A 22,466-nucleotide genomic window follows, 5' to 3' on the forward strand; every position below is an offset into this window, starting at 1 on the left:
AAGGGCAGATAAACAATGTTTTCAAATTAAACCATCTTTAATATTTAGCAGCTTTGAGTCCTTATTATGCTCTAGAGCACCCACTAGAAAATAGGTTGAAAGCTCTATTTTACTCATACTCCAGCTCTGTGAATAGAGTTAATGGTATAGAAATCATAGTTATGATAAGATTATAGACTACTGATAATTACGTGTTCTGATTTCTAATGCTGCTCTTAATCCTAACATTTCTTATTGAATCATAAAAAAGTAAAAATGTACTTCAGACATGTCATATAACATGATAGGAGATTGGAGATAACTTTTTCTTTCACTGATTATTTTTTGTATGTGTGTGTGCTTTTTCACAGTATATACATTCAGCCGACATAATTCACAGGGTAGGTATTGTGTTTTGATTACATAATTGGGATGGTGGATGGGGAGGTTAGCAAGATCCTAGTCTAAGCATTTTAGCCATTGAAATATTGACTGATTGCAACTTTACTTTAGGTTTAAACTAATTAAAGAATGAGGATGTATAGGTTTTTTGTTTTGTTTTGTTTTGTTACCTACTTACCTAATTAGAACTAGGTAGTGACTCTAGAATGGAAATTGTTTATAGCTGGATCAAGTCTTTTCTGTTTAGCTCTTCATCATTACCTTTAGCGAGAGAATTTACCAAGCATCATGAAGTTGATCCTGTCCCCTCTTGCTTCCTAGGACCTAAAACCTAGTAATTTAGCTGTGAACGAAGACTGTGAGCTGAAGGTAGGATGAAGTGACATTAGTAATTGTTTGTTTCACTTTGTAATTATATGTTTGACTAACCAGGCAAATTTATAAAGGGAATGAGTTTATAAAGCCATGACTTTTTATCTGGAAATTCATATTGTATTGTCCTTAGGAATATCATTAGACTTTGAAATTTAAACTGGAAATTTAGTAAGCTTTAGTTTGAGTGATATTGAAGGTAGTATCAGGTATCTTCTTTTCATTCTAAAATGAAGTTAAATTAGAAATTTAATATACTAGTGATAAAAAAGGAGAATTCTAGTATGAATATCTAGAAAGCAGTCCTTTTGAGGTACTTACGGGATTATATCAGTTTCTAAGAGAAAAAAAAGGCAGAAACCCACTCTTTCAAAATAATTCAAATAAGAGAGAATCTATAAAGAGCAAGCAGCTCTGGAATTTTTTTCTTTGTTTCATTTCTCATTTTACTCAATTTTTTGGAAACAAAATTTACAATAAAATGCATCATTTTAAGTGTGCATATGACAAATTTATATAGCTCTGTAACCACCAACACAATTATGATAAAGAACATGTCCATCACTCCAGAAAGTTCCCTGTGCCCCTTCCTAGCTAGTCCCCACCCTTCGACCCCTACTTCCGACAACCACTGATCTGCTTTCTGACACTGTAGAGTAGACTTGTCTTTTCTGGAGTTTTATACGAGTGGAATCATACAGTATTTTTCAGTGTGTGTCTGACTTTTGCTTAGTGTAATATTATTGAGATCCATCTGTATTGTGTGTATCAGTAGTTTATTCCTTTTTGTTGCCAAGTAGATCCATTTTATGACTATACTACAATTTGTTTATCTATCACCTATTTATAGACAGGGCTTCCTTGGTGACTCAGCCATAAATAACCCACCTATCAGTGCAGGAGACACGCGTTCAATTCCTGGGTCTGGGTCGGAAGATCCCCTGGAGAAGAAAATGACAACCCTCTCCAGTATCCTTATCTGGGAAACACCATGGACTGAGGAGCCTGGCAGGCTACAGTCCATGGGATTGCAAAAGTCAGAAACAACTTGACAAGTAAACAAAACAGCTGATAGACACAAGTGCTTCAGTTTCGGTTCAGAGCTATGTAAAGCTGCTATGAATATTCATGTTTGTGTGGAACACATATTTTCATTGCTCTTGGGTAAATGCAAAAGCAGGGCATTTTTGCTTTGTTTTTTTTGTAATTCCTTTTTTTTTTTTTAAGTTCTTGCTGTGTTCCCCATGCATTTTAAGCATGGGCCTGGAAATATGTTATGCAAATGCTTTGTTGTTCTTGCTTTTTAATTTGCACTACAGTTTTTTTCCCTCCTGCTTTACAAGCCTTGAGAGTTGGACTGTTCAGTGCCTGCTTCTGTCCTCTCCCTTAGATCTTGGATTTCGGACTGGCTCGACATACAGATGATGAAATGACAGGCTATGTGGCCACCAGGTGGTACAGGGCTCCTGAGATCATGCTGAACTGGATGCATTACAACCAGACAGGTACTCCTTGAACTGCTTACTTAGGGCCTTATTAATACATGTTAGGTATATTTGGGGTTCCCAGAAGTGGAGATGGGGGAGTAGAAGGACATTCTTTTTCTTCCCTCAGGAAACATTTAAGTCTACAAAAAGAAGATATTTCAGTTGCTCAGAGAAAGTAGGGTTTTTCAGACTCTGTGATTTAATTGGCTTTTTACTTATTTTGAACATGTTCTTTCATATTCATATTCTACCTGAAGACATTGGGTTCATAATATTAACTCTCAATATTACTTGGGAGAATCCACCATTTCTACCAGCGAGAAACCTCTGCCCCTTTGTGAACGGCTTATTTCTCTTGCCGTAACTGTGTTTTGACTTAGCCCACCTGTGAAGCCCTTTAATTGTGGTGAAGGTTTTAGCTTATTTATTTCTGTAAAAATGTTGAGTATGAGTGTTGAACTTCAGATACCTTAAATATTAATTAGAGTATTTCAGCCCTAGTTGTAGTTCCATTTGTAGCCAAGTTTGGTAAGAGTGACTTTGTATATACTTTTATTTCTCTTTAATTTTGCCAGTTGATATTTGGTCAGTGGGATGCATAATGGCCGAGCTGTTGACTGGAAGAACGTTGTTTCCTGGTACAGACCGTATCCTTTAAAAAGTTTTGGGTTCTTGTTTATTGTCTGTATTGTAGTGTCCATGGAAGTGTATCGCTTTTACCTCTGGGAAGGACTTTCAGTTACTTGTTTCTGTCGTCCATTGTGAGATCTGCCCTCCTGCGGAGTATCTTGCCGTGCCAAGAAAGAGGCTTCAATTTACTTTTATGATTTGGAAAAATTCCTCATAATCTGGAAAACCTTTAAAATCTTTCATATGTCATCTTTTTTGCAGCAGATTCCTTATTAATCTTCCCACAGCCATTCTGGACTGAGTGTGTTGGTGAGAAGTTCTAGACCTCAATGACTGGTCAAGTCTGTTTGTACCAACACTCAGTGAGCACAAGATAACCATTTATAAATCAGGCATATCTTGCTTTTATGTTTGGTTTACATATTAAAAAGGCGGTATTTGGTCCTTGTAATGAAATACTTGCTGACTTGTTATATTTGTTGCTTAAAAACAAACAAAAGCAAGAAGATAAGGTCACCCTGTCGTGTACCTTTGTCTCCCCTCAGCATGACTTTGTTCTTATCCCAGATTGAAACCAAACTTTAATTCACTTGCAGATTTATTGTCTAGTTCATAGTTTATCATGATCTCTTTATTTTAGTCTCTTTTCTATCTGCTGCATGCCCACTTCACAGTTTAGTGATAATATCATCAAAATGTGATTTGTCGTAACCCTCATCAGTTCCACTTGGGGAAGATGTTTAGCCAAGAAAGAATTTTTAAATTTATATCAAGAATTAGATCTGAAGATTTTTGTAAAATTCATTTGACTCGCTCTCCACCAGTTTGATTGAGCATTTAGAGATGCTGCCGTTTCCTGTGTTCTATCACAATTAGAGACCTAAAAGCTGTTTTAGCATCTCACCTAAGCAAACAGACTGAGTTTATAAACCATAGTGTCAGTTTACTGGCTTACAGTTGGTATCATACTTCTGGGGTGACTGTGATGTTCATTTCATCAGTCCACATATTCCCACTATCTTCTGCTAGAATGTGCTTTGCTAATGAACTGAAAAGCCTCTTTCCTCAGCTGTCCATTTCCCTCTGAATATTACTGCATTGATAGAGTATAATTTCCCTATATGGCTCACCTTATTCCTTCTCATCCCCGGATTCTAATTTTAATACCTAATGTTTCCCCTTTGTCCTTTGTTTCATTTGCCTGATACCTGTTTCTTAGAAATTTGACATGCACATTATAGTCTAAGCTAAGAGCATCAGGGACATTTTATGATTTTCATTTTCCTCTGTGTCCCATTCTTTACTCTGTCTTCTGCGCATTCTGCTCTGATGTCCTCTGTTCCTCCTGCCCCTTCCTTTCCTTTATTCCTGTATCTCTGTCTACAGTCAGTCGCAGACGCTTGTACCTACATAGAGACACAAAGTGGTGGAGAGACAGGGAGTGTAAAGCGTGCCAGTTTAGAGCACATGTTCTGCAATCAGACTTCCAGGGTTGGTATTACTTAGCTCTTTTACTTCTGGCCCTGACTTTGAGCAGGTTGTCTAACCTCAGTCTCTTGGTTTCCCTAACTGTAAAATACTGATAATAGTACATACTTCATGTGAGAATTCAGTGAGATGATCTGGAAGGGACTCAGAACAGGGCCTGCCAGTAGATGTTAGCCATCATCCTCATCAGTGATCTTTGGGAAGAGTTTCTCCCTTCATTTTCCCACTTTATTGTCTACTTATAAATCATTAAAGGCTATGTTTTTTTGTTTTATTTAAAATTTTTAACAGATAGTAATTGATGGATCCCCTTGATAGGCTACTGGTATAAAGGTTTCAAAGCAGTTGTGTGTGCCTTTGGTTCTGTCTCAGTAACAAGTGCCTACTGATGGATTGACCCTTTTAAAATGCTAACTTTCAGCCTCTGTAAGAAGTGTTCCTTTTTATGCATACTTCTTTTCCCTCTATGAGCTTTAGGTAGAAAACCTAGCATTTAAGCTTTTTACTAGGAGATTCTCTTTTTAACACATGAGAATTCTTTTCAGAATTTTTATTTTAGTAATACAGTTTCTTTTTTACTTGGCTCCTTTTCAGGCAGATGTTCTCCTGGATCAGGAAACTTAAATTTGGAAGATTTGTATTTGTAATATACATAACTCCCTTCTTGTCAGTTGCTATCTGTGTGGATGTAGCTTTGATTGCCTGACAAGGGGAGAGGAAAGTGCTTTCTGTTGCTTTTTCAAGTCCCCAGTTGATTCTAGTGTGCATCCAGTGTTGAGTACAACTGGAGTTTAACCAAGTTGAATTTTAGTTGTAATCGTTCAGACTGAAAGTTACGTAGTAGTTCTTCCTTTTTTTTTAGGTACCAATGAGATAAAAGTTAAGAATCTAGAATTATCCACTTGGGGATCTAAAAGATGCTAAAAAACATCTAGTCGGGCCCCCTGTTTTTATAGATGAGGAAGTTATAAGAGCCCAGAAAAGATAGATACAAATCTATCTGCCTCAGGTCTCCATTTCTTTCCAATATTCTATTTGATGCCTGTTCTCCTGATTTCTAAAACTCATTTTCTTAAAACCTTTGCAAAATGTGCTGGCCCCACACATTCTTCTGTTGCTCAGAAAGGCACACAGCTACTGCTTATTTATGATTTTAAAACGCAGCTGAATGCCAAGGAATCCTCTAGAGTGTGCTCTTTACTTGAGTACACAGTTTGCTCCCTGTTTTCCTCATTTATTATTCATCTTGCATTTGGAACTGGTGGTTTTAGCTTCTAGATAAGAACTATCTAATAGAACTTTCTGTGGTCTTACAAGTGGTTTATGTATGTACTGTTCAATATGGTGGTTGGTAGCTACCAGCCACATGTGGCTATAGAACACTTAAAATGTGGCCAGTGGAACTTAGAAGCTGAATTAAAAATATTTTTGCAGTCAAGTGTTTTCACATATAATTTGCCACTTTATTTTTTTTATTGTGGTAAAATAAACAACATGAAATTTCCCATCTTAATCCTTTTAAAGTATACAACCTAGTGGCACTAATTACATTCATAAAATTGTGCATCTACCACCACTGTCTATGTCCAAAACATTTTCATCACCCCAAACAGAAGCTGCACCCATTAAACAAAAACTTCCTAGTCCCTCTTACAGCCTCTCATACCTCTCTTCTGCTTTCTGTCTCTATGAATTTGTTTATTCTAAATATTTAATATTAAGTGGGCTCACACAATATTTGTGTTCTTGTGTCTGAATTATTTCACTTAGCATGTTTTCAGGGTTCATCCATATTGTAGCATGGATCAGAACTTCATTCTTTTTTATGACTGAATACTATTCCATTGTGTGGCTATACCGTATTTTATTTATCCATTCATATGTTTATAGACACTTGGTAGTTTCCACCTTTTGGCTGTTGCGAATAGTGCTAGAGTGAACACTAACGTACAGGTACCTCTCTGAGTTCCTCCTCTCGCTTCTGTCGGCTGTGTATCTAGGAGTGGAATTGTTGGGTCATGAGGTTACTCTGTGTGTAACTTTCTGAGGAGCAGAGCAGTCATTGTTCCTCACAGCAGTTTCGCCGTTTTACATGCCCACCAGTGATGTATGGGCAGTTTCTCCACATCTTCACCAGCAGTTGTTTCTTCCTTCCATCCCGCTTTTTAAAATTATAGCCATCCTAGAGATACCAAGTGCAATCTCTTTGTGGTTTTCATTTGCATTTCCTTAATGACTAATGATGTTGAGGATCTTTTCCTTTGTTTACTGTTGGTATGTCTTTGGAAAAATATTTGTTTGAGACTTTTACCCACCTTTTAATTGGGTTGTCTTTTTGTTGTTGAGTTTTAGGAGTTTTTTATATATTCTATATATTAAGCCTTCACCAGATATGTGATATGCAAATATTTTCTCCCATTTTGTGGGCTGCCTATTCATTTTTTAAATAATATCGTTTGATGTACGAAAGTTTTTTTGATGAAGTTCCAACATATTTTTTCTTTTGTGTTCATGTTTTTGGTGTCATTTCTAAGAGTGTATTACCAAATTCAAGGTTGTGAAGATTTACTGCATTTTCTACTAAGAATTTTATGTGTGTATCTCCTATACTTAGGTTTCTAATTCATTTTGAGTTAATTTTTGTACGTGATGTGAGGTTGGGGTCCAGCTTTATACTTTTGCATATGGACATTCAGTGTCCCAGGACCATTTTTTGAAAATCATTTTTTTCTTCCATTGAATAGGTTTGGCACCCTCGTCAAAGATCAATTCTGTTCCATTGGTCCATGTATCTACCCTTTTAGCAGTACCACACTGCTTTGATTATGGTAGCTTTATAGTCAGTCAGTCCTTCAACTTTGTTCTCATTTTCAAGATTGTTTTTTTGCGGGGGCACTTTGGCTCCCTTATAATTTTATATGAATTTGAGGATAGGCTTTAAACATGTCTGCAAAGAAGGCTGAATTTTATTTATTTATTATTTTTGACTGTGCTAGGTATTTGCTGCTGCACTGGCTTTTCTCTAGTTGCTGACAGTGGGGGCTACTCTGTGTGTGTGGGGGCTTCTCGTTGCAGAGCCTGGGCTCTGGGGCATACAGGCTTCAGTAGTTACTGCACATGGCCTAGTAGTTGTGGCTCCCGGGCAGGAGAGCACAAGCTTAATAGTTGTGGCACGTGGACTTGGTTGCTCTGCGGCATATTTCTTTCAGTGATGTTTTATAATTTTCAGTGGACAAGTTTTTTACCTCCTTAGTTAAATTTATTCTTAGGTATTTTCCTAGCATCTGTAAGATGCTATTTTAAATGGAATTGCTTTCTTAATTTTCGTTTTGATTTGTTCATTGTTGGTGTATAAAAAACTCAACTGATTTTTATTTGTTGATGATGTACCCTGCAACTTTGCACAGTTGAAAGCTGAGAACTCTGATAGCTTTCTTGTGGATTCTTTGGTTTTTCTACATGTAAGATCATGTCATCTGCAAATAGAGAGTTTACTTCTTCGTTTCCAGTTTAGATGCTTTTGTTTTTTTTTCTCTTATATAATTTCTCTAGTTAGAACTTCCAGCACGGGGTTGAAGAGCTGTAGTGAAAGTGGGCAGCTTTGTCCTCTTCTTATCCTTCAGTCTTTCACCACTGAGTATAATTTTAGCTCTGCATTTTTCATAAATACTCTTTATCATGGCAAGGAGTTCTATTCATAGTTTTATGAGTGATGATCTGGATTTTAAATTTTATTAGATTTTATTTAGATTACATTTAAATTTAATCACCTGTGACTATTGATATTTTATGCAGTTTTAGATCTTTACAACTCATCTTCCCACTCTGCTTTTTTCTCTCTCTTTTTTTCCTCTGTGATTAGTCTTCTTGATAGAATTTTCTTTTTAGGTCACATGGCTTGCAGGATCTTAGTTCCCCAACTATAGGGGATCGAACCCAGGCCCCAGCAGTGAAAGTGCAAGTCCTAACCACTGGACTCCAGGGAATTCCCAAGATTCCTTTGTTACTAGTTGTTAATAATCCTTAGCATTTCCCTAAAGAGATAAGATACACTAATTTTTGTCTTAAAGTTAATTATATTTAAGAATGGAGCCCTTCCTCATTAGTCTAGTTGACTAGGTGTATATATATAATATATATATATATATATATATATATATATCGAGTGAACACACCTGAGCGAACTTTATATTAGAAGAGAGTGAGGACACAGAATGTGTTCTTCAGGTGTAGTGCTAACTTATTTCAAAAGCCACTGGCTCTGAAAAGAGTAAGCCAGTTAGGAAATGTTACTACTAATGTTTAACAGTCTGCAGCCTAAGGAAGAGATTAGAGTTTCATAGCCCTATAACCTGTCAAATACTGTTTTCCCTTCCAGAAGTCTCAGCCTTGGCTCACTGTTGTTTTCCTTTTCTAGGTAATCAAATGAATTTCCTTCGTGTGTAAAACTTTTCTTTCCTTCTTTCATTTTTATAGAAATGGTACTCTTAAGACATTAACTAAGATAATGGGGTTTTTGCCATCAGCTTGCTGCCCTACTCCATAATGAATTTTCTCTGTATTAAATTTGCTCCTTAATTCTAGTTCATTTATTTCTTCTTTTGATTTTTTTTCAAACATTTTATGAACTACTTCAGACATACAAAAAGACTAGGAATAATAAATGAACATATGTGTAATATGTAGCCCAGATTACAAGATAAAATATTGCTAGCAGAGCCAAAACTTCTGGTATATCCCTTCCTGTCACATGTACCCCTCTCTTTCAGACGTTGGTTTCAAATAGCTTCTCATTAAAAACAACAACAACAGTTTTCCTTCAGACACTAAAAGCAAGTATCCTAATGTTGAAGAAGAAAAATATTAGGTTACTTCTTGCCTTTTCTTCTCTAACTTGAGATTATATTCCCCCATTTGAAAAGGCTGGAATTCTCAGGTTTCTCCACAAACCTAAAGCACCTTAAGAAATCTTCCTTGTATGACAGTGAAAATGACTATTGATGACTGAGAAGAGAAGGAAGTAGGCTAAGTCCCATTCTAGTCCATCCTGTCTGTCACCAGAAGAATTTCCACAGGCTAGTGTTCCACCTTTGCCTCATGGATTTTTTTTAAAAGTGCAGCTCATAAGCGGTATCAAAATAGATAAATTAAAAGGACCATTTGTAGAACCTGAGACTACGGCTGCTTAAGAGCAGCAGTTTTAAAAAAATCCACGAGGCAAAGGTGGAATACTGGCCTCTGGAAATTGTTCTGGTGACAGACAGGATGGACTAGAATGGGACTTGGCCTACCTCTCGGTATCTTCAACTCTCTGGCCTACAGAAATCTCCTGGGAGTTGCCTGGAACACTTAGAAGTGAGTAGATTATCTCTCTTTTACTTTCTTCCAAATAACCCATTACCCTTAGGTTTTTTCCCTCACCTACTCATTCTGGCTACCTCTTACTTTTGTTACAGAGGACCTAAAGAGTAACCTTAGGCCTAAGTTGTTTAAGGAAGAATCAGGAGATTTATAATTAAAATTTTGACATTGTGATTATTACAATTTTATTTTATTTATTTTTATTACAGTTTTATAACACATTTTTAACTACCAGTAAAATAATCTGCTATCTAGGGAAAAACGGGGTTAAACGTGGTAAGAAGGATGGCTTGCTGTGGAAATAACTAATATGTCATAATGTGATAAGTTTTGCTTTGCTCTGCTTATATAGTTACTTGAAGTTCCTTCTGGCCTTAACTGCCTGGACAAATTATAGTGGCCTTACAGTAGCTGGTATTATTGGAAGACTGACCTGTATTTCAATGGATTTGCCAGCTCTTGGAGAACCAATGGTGATTTCTTCTGAAGTTTGCAGCTTTGACTTTCTTGATGCAAGTGCTTTTAGCTACTAAGTAGGTTTTTATTTTGCACTGTGTTTACTAATCTCCTAAGTATCGACTGTCATGCTGTACCAACTCTGTTTATCTGTACCCCTTATATGCTGTCATCGCACTGTATTTGTGTACTCTTTATAGTGTAAGCATTTAAGTTGAGCGTTTGCATATGAAATGAAGCAACTTTTCATACCTTTTTTTGTATATATATAGACTTCCCACTAGAGTAGTCATTCTAGATTTTTGAGGGCAAGACAGAGGGGTGGAGCTGCTTTGAAAAGTCTTATTACAGGAAGACCGTTCAAGTTAATATTTGTTGAGCTATTCAGTGGAAGGTGCTAAAGATAAGATGGTACCTGTCCGCCAAACTAGAATGATCATACTTAGCAGAACGTGAGTTATAGGAGTCGTTTGAATGAATTGTCTGTTCTCTGCTTATAAAACAAGACAGAGTGATGCAGATACTATAATAGAGTATAAATAAGTTATGGAGAAGAAGCAGAGATTAATTCAAGCTCGAGATACCCAGGAAGACTTCATGGCAGAGTTCTTGTTTGAGCAGGCCTTTTGAAAAGTAAGTAAGGAGAGAAAAGGTTTGGTAGGAGGGGAGAATGGAGAGTATTGCTGTTTGTGACTTGAAGTTGAGAATTCAGGGCTTTATTCTTCAGCCCTGAGATTGTTTCTTACTGGCTGAGGTGGGAAAAGGACATGGGGTCCCCCAGATCATGACCACTGTGACCAGTAGGAGTGGCTTACTTTTCAAGGTGAAGGTAAGACTCTTGAGAAAGCCACAGCCCAGAGTCTTCCTCAGTGGGGGCATAAAACTTGACTCTTTAAAGTAGTTCAGTTTTTTCCCTCAGTATTGAAATTTTAGCCTCCAGAACTCATTGATTTTTTCCCCCTGCAAAGAATAAAATTCTCTCCTATTCTTTTTTTTCTAATTTAATTTTTATTTTATATTGGAGTATAGTTGATTTATAATGTTATTCTCTACTGTTCTTAATTCAGAAGTAACTTCTGTGAGTGGGCTCCTCTGTCCATGGGATTCTCCAGGCAAGAATACTGGAGTGGGTAGCCATTCCCTCCTCCAGGGGATTTTCCTGACCCAGGGATCAAACCTGTGTCTCCTGCATTGCTGGCAGATTCTTTATCATCTGAGCCACCACAGAAGCCCTTCTGTGAGTGGACTTGATTTTAATTTATTTTTTTATAGAACATATTGTTTGGGTCTGGGATAGGACTCTAAAAACTTTTACTTAAAGGGCCACGTGGTAAATATTTTAGGCTTTGGGAACCATACAGTTTCTGTTGTAACCACCCAGTTCTCCCACATAAGGTGAAAGTAGCCATAGACAGTCCATAAACAAATGGGCAGGGTTGTGTTCCAGTACAGCTTTATTTTCAAAACAGACAGCAAGATTGAGGTTTGCTGACTCTTGTCTAGAATTTTCTTGCATTTAAGCCAATTTCATATCTGGAGGGGAGAAAAGAATAGGGCAAGCTATTATTGCGTAATCAATTCCTGTAACTCCGGCAACTATGGCTCACAGTGGCCATTATCTTTTACACTGTGCTGCCTTCATATTTCTAATCATAAACAGAAGTCTTTTCTTCCCTTCTCCCTCCTCTCCATCCTGCTGTACCTTCTCAAATATTTTGAGTGCTCAGCATGTAGCAGATGAGAATCTGAGCACTGGGGACAAGTGGTGAACAGGCAGAGTAGCCCCTCTCTCAGGTCAGTAGAGGTGACAGACAGTAAGCAAACAAAGCAGCTATGGATTGTGAGGAGCTCAAGCGTTGTGCCGAGATGGAGGGTGACCAGGAAGGCAGTGCCTCTTCTGTAGCGTAGGGGAAGCTTCTCTGAGGAAGTGAAGGTTAAGCTGAGGCCCGAAGTTGAGAACGAGCTAATCCTGCAAAACCTGACGGGTTTTTTTATGACAAGAGTCAGGAGATCGTCATCCTCTCTTCCTTTTCCCTCTGAATATCAGTATAGACATGGATAACATTCAAGTTTCCATAAAAAAAATACTGAGAGCTATTTTACAAGATTTTTTTTTCTCCTTTTAGCTTTTTAGGCAAGGCTAAAAGCAGAATAAGTGGAAAGTTTCTGATTTCTGGTCAGTACATGCACATGCATAGTGAGTATGCATAGAAGAGTTGGCGACACAGTAAAGGCTTGGGTGTTGTGGCCTATTATGAAGAGCTCTGGGGGGGTGTGAGGTTTGTCAGCGCATTTATGTAAGGTCGAAGCCTTACGTTCTGTGTTACTGCCGCACTCCTGAAGGACCTGTGCTGCAGTGGGGTGGTGGGGCCCTCTGCTGGCCACTGTCGCTCACAGACCCCTGCCTGCCACAGCCAGGAGAGGTTCTCGGGAGGGCATCCCAACTGGTTAGGCCCTGGGACCTTTGCAGGTCGTGCAGCCTGTCATGTTACAGGCGCCCTGGGTCACGCCTTAGAGGAGTGTTCACAGGTAGGCTTGTGTATATCCCTCACTCCTGTGCTCTCTGCTGCTTTCTTCTCTGTGGCCCTCTGCTGACTCGTGTCCTTTGCTTGACTGGCTGCTGGTGCTTCGGTGGAAGGGAAGGAGGTAGGTGTGGGCTGAGCGTATGGACTGAGTGCTGCTTTTACGTTTTCACCTGCTGTCTTTGGCAGCTAAGTACCCAGCCACAGCTGCTTAACTCTACTGACAGGGGATGTTGACAGATGCACAAAATAAATACAAGTCGGGTATGTGTGTGGTAGCTTTTGAAACTTTGTACAGGAGGAGCATGTTCTACTTGAAGTGACCGTCCTGCAGAAACCTTGACCTAGATGAATTCACCATTTTGGCTTGGTTTGGGGTTTTAAGTTTTTGTTATTGGGGTATTTTGTTTGTTTGTTTTGTTTGCTTTTCATTTTTATTTTGTCCCAACATTTTCCTTTATAGTCCACCATTAGATATTGATCAGTTGAAGCTCATTTTAAGACTCGTTGGAACCCCAGGGGCTGAGCTTTTGAAGAAAATCTCCTCAGAGTCTGTGAGTTGATGCCTTGATTGTAATTATCTGCCCTGCTGGGGAGCCTCTGCCACTTCCCTCTGTCAGTCTGTACTTTGACCTGGGTATGTTTGTAAGCACATGTGCCCTTTGTGTGCTGACTCCAGGGTGAGGTGTGTGTGTACGTGTACCTGCCTGCTCACATGCATGAGTGTGTTTTGTTTTCTCTCTCTCTCTCTGGGTACAGTACTAGAGCATGGGAGCTTGTGTTGGGCAGTACGATCACAGTAAGTGAGATCTGAGATTCTGATTCATTCCAGGAGATGGAAAATTTGTTGTCTCCATTCTCCAGCCCTGACATCATCTTTCTCAAAGTTTCACTCAAGGGTTCCTTTCACTTTTTTGGTTAGTATTTATCCTCAAAGCATGAGCTTTACCGTGTATCAGTCTGGCTTTATCACGAAAAGAATGAAGAGTGCGTTGCCTGCACTCTCTTGCCCTTTTCCAGAAGTTACTTGCTTTTTATTGCTTTAGAATAGACAACATGTACATCCTGTGTGAGGTGTCTGTCCTCCACAGGGGTCTGTGTCTACCCCGTCTCCAGACCATCAGAGGTAACATCCCCACTCCTGACACCTCGGATCCACAGGATGAGGGTTGTAAATCCTTCTCCCACAGCCTGCCTGTGTAATTACAAGTTTGAGTACCCTGAGAAAAAGCTTTGGAGCTAATGCCTTCCTGCTTCTAAGGAGGCATTTAGAGGGAAGCCATGGGAATGTGACTCTGGCTTACTTTGGCTCCTACTGTTGGTCATTTTCTTGGGCCACAGACGTGAGAGAAATGAGGAAAGCCCAGTCTTTCTCCCGTTGCCCATCTGTCTGCTGCCAGGCAGTTGGATAAAAGGGAAAAAGAGCTGTGAGGCCAGGTTACAGTGCTGCCTCCTGGGTTCTCCTCCCAGCGTTTCTGACTGAAGGATTCCTTTGCCCTGTTGGAAAGCCTGCTGGGTAGCCAGAGGCAGGCTTTTCATTTGTTTCACTGATTTAAGATGAGGAAGCCAAAGCACAGGGAGACTGGGACTTGCCCAAGTCACGCACCACGTCACTTGGCAGAGCCGAGTTTATATCCCAGATGTTCTGATAGCATGTCCTAGACCTTAATCTCATGCGATTGCACACTGTTTTGAAAGTCATTGTCAGAGTTATTGACCAGAGTGTCAGCCAGAAGGAGTGTTTTCTTTTTGCTTTTTGAAATGCAGGAGCTGGATTGGAATGAATCAAAGAAGAGATGAGATGATGCTTAGAGAGGATGGTGCCTTTTTGTTTTAAATGCTTTTGCTTAGAAAGATTGTCTAATAGGACAAGGGGGCAAGGGAGTAGGGTGGAGCTCAGTTTATTACTGAATAGCCTCATGAGATGGAGATAGCAAATGCATCCTCTGTCTGGGGATGGCCACTAGCAGCTCTTTCTCAGTCTTCTCACCCACCCTTAGCCATCTGCCCTATAGATATGTGCTGTTAGTCAGAAGAAAAAGGGTGGGTATAAAATGATAATATTTACCTGTTGTAAACATTTTTTTTAATTGCCTGCCCTAATAATGAAATGTATTTATGTGAAATAGAGTGCATCATACATTTCAACATCTCTCACATAGAGTTGAGCTTAATAAAATTGAGTATCAGAATACAGAAGTTAAATAACATTGCACTGAGTATAGGAATAAGAAAATGTGTTTTTTTCCCTTACGGTGAGTGCACAAAAACTAAACATTGAAAAGAGTAGACAAGATTAATTTGATGTTAGTAATACTGCTCAAGTACCAGTTTATCTTAGAAGCATGTGATGTGTGAAACATGATGTCTAAATAGCAAAGCCAAGTGAGTAAAATTGTTTAAAGCTTTTCAACATGAAAAGAAAAACGTATTAGTGAAGGAATGTAGTAAACCGAGAAAGCCAATAGCTATTTTCCTTACTCCTGAAAAGTAGTGAAGTGATGCCATTATTATTGATTGATGGAATTCAGTCAATAAATACAAGAACATTCTGAGTAAGAGAGTATAGTAATAGTTGGACTGACTGAGAATAAATTAGAATGTGCTATAAGAAAGAGGGTAAATGAGTCATTATGGATGTCCAGAGAATATTTTTTGGTTGGTGACCCAATACCTATAGTAATCAGTGAAAGGACAAAAATAAAAAATAAATCATATGAAGAAAACAAAAGCCCTTTCACTGACTCACTCTCCAAATTTTTGCTGAAAATATTTCCTTCCTGAACTCCTGACAAAAAGGGGATATAATAACCTATTTGACTAAAGAAGATAAAAAAAAAAACCAAAAACACGGAAATGTACAGACCAAGTTATTGTTCACAGAAAAGAAGAGAAAGGTGGCAGGATTTCAGCGTTTTAAAACACAGCTGATATTACTATTGCTGGCTTAGTTAGTGACCCCCTTTTGTTTCTTTCTCTTAGCATGCAGAGTACTGTTTGTTATGTAATTTGTTTAGAGGTAAACCTGAATTTATTGAGAATGTTAGAAGAACTTCACACCATCTTTTGGATTTGCTGGCCTGTCTTTGGGCCAGGGAGCATGAGAGGCAGGGTGGAGCCATGGCTCCAGCTCTTTCCTAACAGCCAGCCTTAAACATGTGTTTGTAGTAATCTGACCACTAAGGAATTTAAGTTCTGAGGATGAGCTCAACTGGAAAGATCATTGAGAGAAGCCACAAAGAAGTGAAATTATTTGATTACAGTACTTACTGAAAATGGTGCTAGAGAAGGAGGGAATTAATAAATACCAAGAAAGGGGATATGAAAAGGTTTTTATTGTGCTGAGGATTTTAAAAATCCCACCACTCAGTTCCTGTGCTTGTGTTAAAATTAATGGGCCAGCTAAAAGAGAGAAGCTGAGAGTGCAGTGTACCTATGTCCGCATGCATTGGGAAAACCTCAGAGTTCTGCCTTTGTCAGATCAGATACTCAGTGTTTTGCCAGCTTCCTCCCAGATATTTTTCAAGCGAAGTCAGTCTGTTCACCTGTTAAAGAGACTTGTGGGAGAAATCATTGTGGCATGCTGTAATACCGTCGGCAGCTGTGACTTCTGTTTTGTCTCTGCTGTTAGCTTCTCATTTTCCCCCCACTTCCCCTTCACTTACACTGTGTGTTTGTGGCATGTATTTTAAATGTATCACTAACTACTGTCTTTAAAGCTTGGCCTTGTGTGTCAACACACATACCACCTTGGTCTTACATTAAGGAGGGGTGGTATTTTAGAGAATCACCAGAACCTGTGCCACAGAAATTTAACCTGTACCTGAAATGGTTACACTGGACATTTTATTTTGTCTGAAGTTGGATCAAAATGTTCTGAATCCTCTTCATTTACCCCACAAGCAAACAGGTTGTGGCCATCAGTACTTGGAAACAGTTCTCTGGCTGGCATCCCGGGTCAAGGGGCAGTCTCTTTCCAGGGAGCGTAAATATTTCATGTTAAAGATCATGCTAAAACCAAAAAAAAGTTTTTCTTCTCCACTTGGCCCATCACTGGCTCCATGGCTACTAACTCTCATGCCATTCACGGATGCATGCTTTCACATGCAGCCTTGGGCCCTGACCTGGGGTGGGTGGGGTGGGTGGGAGTAGATTTTTTGTTTGGGGGTGGCTTTTTGGCCTTTTCTAAAACTTTTTGAGTTGAAAGTTATTTTTTGCACTGTATGCTTAACAATGCCCTTGACTAGGCATCTTAAGATATTAACCAGCTTCAGCAGATTATGCGTCTGACGGGGACTCCCCCTGCTTATCTCATTAACAGGATGCCAAGCCATGAGGTGAGAACACATTGACTGTTGAGGAGTATCTAATTCAGAAGGCCACATTCGCATTTTATTGCCACTGTATAACCAACACAGATTGTAACGTCACTGAATGTTTGCATGCGCCTCTAGGGCGACTAAGGCAATGACTATGTGCTATTACAAGACTTGACGTTTGGGATTAAAATGTCACCCAGTCCTGTGAATGGAGAATATGATTTATAGGCTTGTACATAGAAAATGATGTTATTTATGAATTTAGTGCTCAAGAGGAGGTTTGTGTTTTCCTAAGGTCCTATGCCTACAGTCAGGGTATGCTACCATCGAATAATTTTTGATTGGAGGTGTATTAACTGAAGGCCATTAGCACATTTTCCTATTTATCCATTTTCTTAATGACCAAAACAAGAGCCTTTATTTTAAAACACCTATAAAATATCTAATGCTGAAAAGTTCTATATTTAAAATAAAATATGCAAATAATGTAGAAAACTAGGAACACTTAGAGAGGGTTAGGTGCCTTTTTTTTTTTTTTACCAATGCTTGACTACTTAACCTAAGCCTACTTTTACCATCAGAGGTGACTGGGGCACTTCTTTGTAAGATGTCCTTAATCTTTTTGGGAATCAGGTTAGCCACATGGCTTTATTCAGGTAGTCTTTTTATTTATCTTATTAGAGGTAAGACTGTTCTATGTATGACATGGTCTCTCTCACCTCTGTTTTCCCTTTCTTCTCTTATCTACATGCTCACGTAGGAAGGGATAACAGGCTTGTCAATAATTCAATTCCTAGAGCTTTCTTTTCAAATTGAAAAGATTCTCAGCTGCTTCTCAAAGTGGGCCTCTCCTGTTAGCTCTGCATGCAGTGTTTAAGAAGGTGAAGTTATTAAGAGGAACAAACTACTGTGTATAAAAGAAAGCTATAAGGATAGGAAATATAGCATAACTCTACATGGAATATAATTTCTAAAAAGTTTGAATCACTGTTACAGACCTTAAACTAATACTACATATATTAATATTAGTGATCTAATTTTTATATATATGTAAATTTTTAAAAATTTAAAAAGAAGGTGAAGTTGCCCTAGCAGCTAGAATTTTTTCTGATCTTTTTATGTGTGTGTATATTTTTGCCTTTATTTAGAGCTATCAGCCCTTGAGGGTATTTTAGCACCTTGAGTTCCTTAGAATAAAGTCCAGAAATTATCAAGTTGAAACATCCTTAGAAAATGAGAGCAGGCTTTCCTTTCTAAAGGCAACAGTGATAACAGCTGATGTTTATTTGAGCTCTCCCTCTGAACCCAAGTATGGTGCTAAGGAGGGTATTGGTTTGTTATCACAAGTCCTCTCTCCTGCCCTTTGAGGTTGGCACTATTGTTAATCCCACTTTATAGATGAAGAGCTCAAGACTTAAAAGAGAGTAAGTAATTCAAGTCTGTCCCACCCCAAGAACCAAACATTATAAAATCTGAATTTGTATATAAATGTTCTTTTGTGTCAAAATTTTAGTTGGAAGCTCTCTCACTAGTTTTATCTTGCTTGAGTATCATGATAACCATATGATATAGGCAAGCCAAATACTAATATCTAATAGTAATATTAATATTTTAAAGATGAGGTCATTGATACACTAGTTAAGACTTGCCCAAGAAGACGTATCTTATAAGTGGTAGGGGAAAGATTTCTGCCTAAGCTGTGTAACTTATAATCCGCTATTCTTTATTATGTTTATTAAGTTGGTTTAGTATTTTTTTAAAATGTGTTTGAACCTCTTAGCATAATATAAAGCTTATGTTTATTTCCTTGTTACCAAAAATATTTTGCTAACAAGGTTTAATACTGACATCCTTTTAATATACTGAGAGTCCCTGATAAGATCAGCTCATCAAAAGATGGTTGATCTTAGACTTTCTTTGGGAACACTAAACCCTATGCCAACTTCAGCTAAGGAAGACTGTCTCAGGAAGGGCTACTTCTCAGGAATCTTGGCCTCATTGTTTTAAACTTCTGATCATGTGACCAGAATGCTAATGAATGGGAACGTAGCTGGTTAGCACTTTTGTTTACTTGAAATTTAACTGTGTTAGAGCAGGAATAAATGAAGATGATGATGGTAAATAAGAAGGTTAGGATGGCGGGAGAGAGAAGTCTGTGATGAATATCAACAACATTCATAAACATTGAAGCTAGCAGACTTTGTCAGTTAACACTTGCTCTATGACAGGACCAGGAATCTTTGAGAGCAGTAAAAATATTGAACAAAGCCATTTTGAAAACCCTTTGTTTTGCAGGCAAGAAACTACATTCAGTCTTTGACGCAGATGCCGAAGATGAACTTTGCAAATGTATTTATTGGTGCCAATCCCTTGGGTAAGTTGACTGTATCCTCGTCTTATGGATATTGAGTTGGCTGTGACATAAGTTAGGGATCCTTTTGACTAAATATGTACTGTTAATTAAATCTCAGAAGGTGATAAATAATGCTATGTTATCCATGTTTGTACTGTCAGGTTGTTTATCTCATGACATGCTTATATCATTTAAATTATGATCACAGAATTTGATGGGGGAAATAAGCGGGAACAGTGAAGAAAGGAAAGAAAGTAATGGGAACGCTGGGAGAAGAGACCGAGGGACACAGAAGGAAGAGAAACAGAGGAAAGCCTGTAACTTGGTCATCACTGCTGCTGTTTTGCGGTGTCACCACTGAGGCTGGAAACAACCAAAGCACAGAGTGTGGTTAGCGACCCCACCCCGGTGCACCCTGCAGTGTGGCCCACTCTGCCTGCAGCTCCCCAGTGCTACAGATCCTGTCATCCTCACGTCCTTTTCCCTTCCCCTGTCCTCTTTTGCCTTCAGACACCTAACCATTCTCTCTTCTTTGTGAAGCTTTAAAGAATGGCTCTTGTCTTCCTTCCTGTCACCTCCATTTCCAGGGGCTTTGGCAAAGGGACGGACCGTGGCAGCTGCAGGATGTGTGCTACCTTGGCTGAAAAGGAGTTGCTTTGTTCCTTAAAACTGGGGGCTGTTGTGTACTTCTTTTGGTCCCCAAAAGTGGCATTTGCCTGAGGTTCTAATCCCCTGACTCTAGGAAAAGATGGGGGACAGTGCTATCCAAAGAAAGGCAATGTCAAAGAACATTCAAACTACTGTATAGTTGAGCTCATTTCACATGCTAGCAAGGTTATGGTCAAAATCATTCAAGCTAGGCTTCAGCAGTACGTGAGCTAAGAACTTCTAGATGGACAAGCTGAGTTCAGAAAACACACAGAGGAACCCGAGATCAAATTGCCAACATTCATTGGACCATGGAGAAAGCAAGAGGATTCCAGAAAAACATGTACTTTCTACTTTATTGACTATGCTAAAGCCTCTTGGACTGTGTGGATCACAACAAACCATGGAAAATTCTTTTTTTTTTTTTTCACTTTAAGCAAAGTCTTTATTTTCAAGAAAAAAGTACATTCTCATTTCCTGTTCTTGGCAGAAGTTTTAATTACTTCCAGTGGAACCAAAGCCTCCTGAACCCCTTTCAGTGTCATCTAAAACTTGAACTTCCTCTATTTCTGGGTAAAATATCCGTTCACAAATGAGCTGTGCAATTCGATCACCCTTTTTGACTTCAAACTTCTCTTTGCCAAAATTAAACAGGACAACACCAACATTTCCTCTATAATCTTCATCTATGACACCAGCTCCCACATCTATGAAGTGTTTTGCTGCCAAGCCAGAACGAGGAGCCACTCTTCCATAGCACCCAGAAGGAAGGGCTATCTGAATGTCAGTTTTCACAAGCACTTTCTCCATCGGTGGTAATGTGTAATCATAGGCGCTGTACAGGTCGTAGCCCGCGGCGCGCGCGGACCCCTTGGTGGGGGCTGTGGCGTACTCTGAGAGCCGGGCAAAGCGGAGACGCATATCGCCCACCTCCGTGGCCCGGGCCCGCTTGCTGGGGGAGACGACTTGTGCCTCTTGAGAGCACGGCATGGCAGAGTACCACGTGGGCACAGGAGGGAGGGCGCAGGGGGAACACAAACCATGGAAAATTCTTAAAGAGATGGGAATACCAGACCACCTTACCTGTCTCCTGAGAAACCTGTATGCGAGTCAGGAAGCAACAGTTAGAACCAGACATGGAACAAATGACTGGTTCAAAATTAGGGAGTATGACAATGCGGTATATTGTCACTCTGCTCATTTAATTACATGCAGAGTACATTGTGCAAAATGCCAGGCTGGATGAGTCATAAGCTGGAATCAAAGATTGCCCAGAGAAATAATCAACAACCTCAGACATGCAGATGTTGCCACTCTAATGGCAGAAAGTAAAGAGGAACTAAAGAGCCTCTTGATGAGGGTGAAAGAAGAGGGTGAAAAAGCTGGCTTGAAACTCAGCATTCAAAAGACTAAGATCATGGCATCCTGTCCCATCACTTCCTGGCAGATAGGAGTGGAAACAGTGGCAGATTTTATTTTCTTGAGCTCCAAAATCACTGCAGACAGTGGCTGCAGCCATGAAATTAAAAGATGCTTACTCCTTAGAAGGACAGCTGTGACAAACCTAGACACCATATTAAAAAGCAGAGACGTCACTTTGCCAACAAAGGTCCGTATAGTCAAAGCTATGGTTTTTCCAGTAGTCAGGTACGGATGTGAGAGTTGGACTATAAAGAAAGCTGAGCGCCAAAGAATTGATGCTTTTGAACTGTGGTGTTGGAGAAGACTCTTGAGAGTCCCTTGGACTGCAAGGAGATCCAAGCAGTCCATCCTAAAGGAAATCAGTCCTGAATACTCATTGGAAGGACTGATGCTGAAGCTCCAATATTTTGGCCACCTGATGCGAAGAACCAACTCATATGGAAAAGCCCCTGATATTGGGACAGATTGAAGGCCAAAGGAAAAGGCAGCAGAGAATGAGATTGTTAGACAGCATCACCGACTGAATGGACATGAACTTGAGCAAACTCCAGGAGGTAGTGGAGGACAGAGGAGTCTGACCTGCTACTGTCACAGTCGGACACAACTTAGGGATTGAACAACAGCAACAACAGAAAAATCAGACACGGCCCTCCCTGTGACGAGAGTGGAGCAACGCTGTGATAATAATACGATCAACCTTCTTCTTTTTCTGAAGTTGTATCTTAGTAGTGTGTTTTTAAATCTCGGTTTCAGTCATTCCTCTGCTTAAGGGTCCCAGCAGCTGTGCTTCGGGTTTAGTTTCATCCTTCTGAGAGCTGACGACAGCCTCTTCAGAAGTTGGAGTGAAGGCTAAGTGGCTTTACCTTTCTAAGTACTTCATCCACAGTGATTGCTTGAGAGCGGTTTAGTGTTGCTATGATAATTCTTACAATAGCAGAGATGCTCATGCTCTCTGAAGTGTTGAGCTTGTCGGCCTTGGAGATGGAGAATGTGTCAGGTCTCAGCTGGATCACGCTTACATCTAAGA

The 22,466-nt window shown here is 39.4% G+C and overlaps 2 protein-coding genes across 4 annotated transcripts in view; one reads left to right on the forward strand and one right to left on the reverse strand.

Moving 5' to 3' along the window:
- The window catches only part of MAPK14 (mitogen-activated protein kinase 14), a 75,026-nt gene that overhangs the window by 46,887 nt on the left and 5,673 nt on the right, over nt 1-22,466 (forward strand). Inside the window, exons 5-10 of one of the 3 annotated variants that reach the window (XM_043907294.1) lie at nt 351-380; nt 703-750; nt 2,144-2,258; nt 2,816-2,887; nt 16,955-17,034; nt 19,312-19,390. In XM_043907294.1, the coding sequence (XP_043763229.1) occupies nt 351-380; nt 703-750; nt 2,144-2,258; nt 2,816-2,887; nt 16,955-17,034; nt 19,312-19,390 (424 nt within the window). Of the gene's footprint in view, nt 1-350; nt 381-702; nt 751-2,143; nt 2,259-2,815; nt 2,888-13,171; nt 13,252-16,954; nt 17,035-19,311; nt 19,391-22,466 lie in introns of all 3 variants that reach the window. The other 2 variants (XM_043907293.1, XM_043907295.1) reach the window with 2 other exon arrangements.
- Nucleotides 20,432-21,033, reverse strand: LOC122696996 (deoxyuridine 5'-triphosphate nucleotidohydrolase, mitochondrial-like). Its single transcript, XM_043907296.1, has one exon. It carries the CDS (start codon nt 21,005-21,007, stop codon nt 20,513-20,515), a length of 495 nt encoding a protein of 164 aa, XP_043763231.1. The 5' UTR covers nt 21,008-21,033; the 3' UTR covers nt 20,432-20,512.

This window comes from Cervus elaphus, chromosome 7, assembly GCF_910594005.1.
Source record: "Cervus elaphus chromosome 7, mCerEla1.1, whole genome shotgun sequence".
NCBI classification, from domain to species: domain Eukaryota; kingdom Metazoa; phylum Chordata; class Mammalia; order Artiodactyla; family Cervidae; genus Cervus; species Cervus elaphus.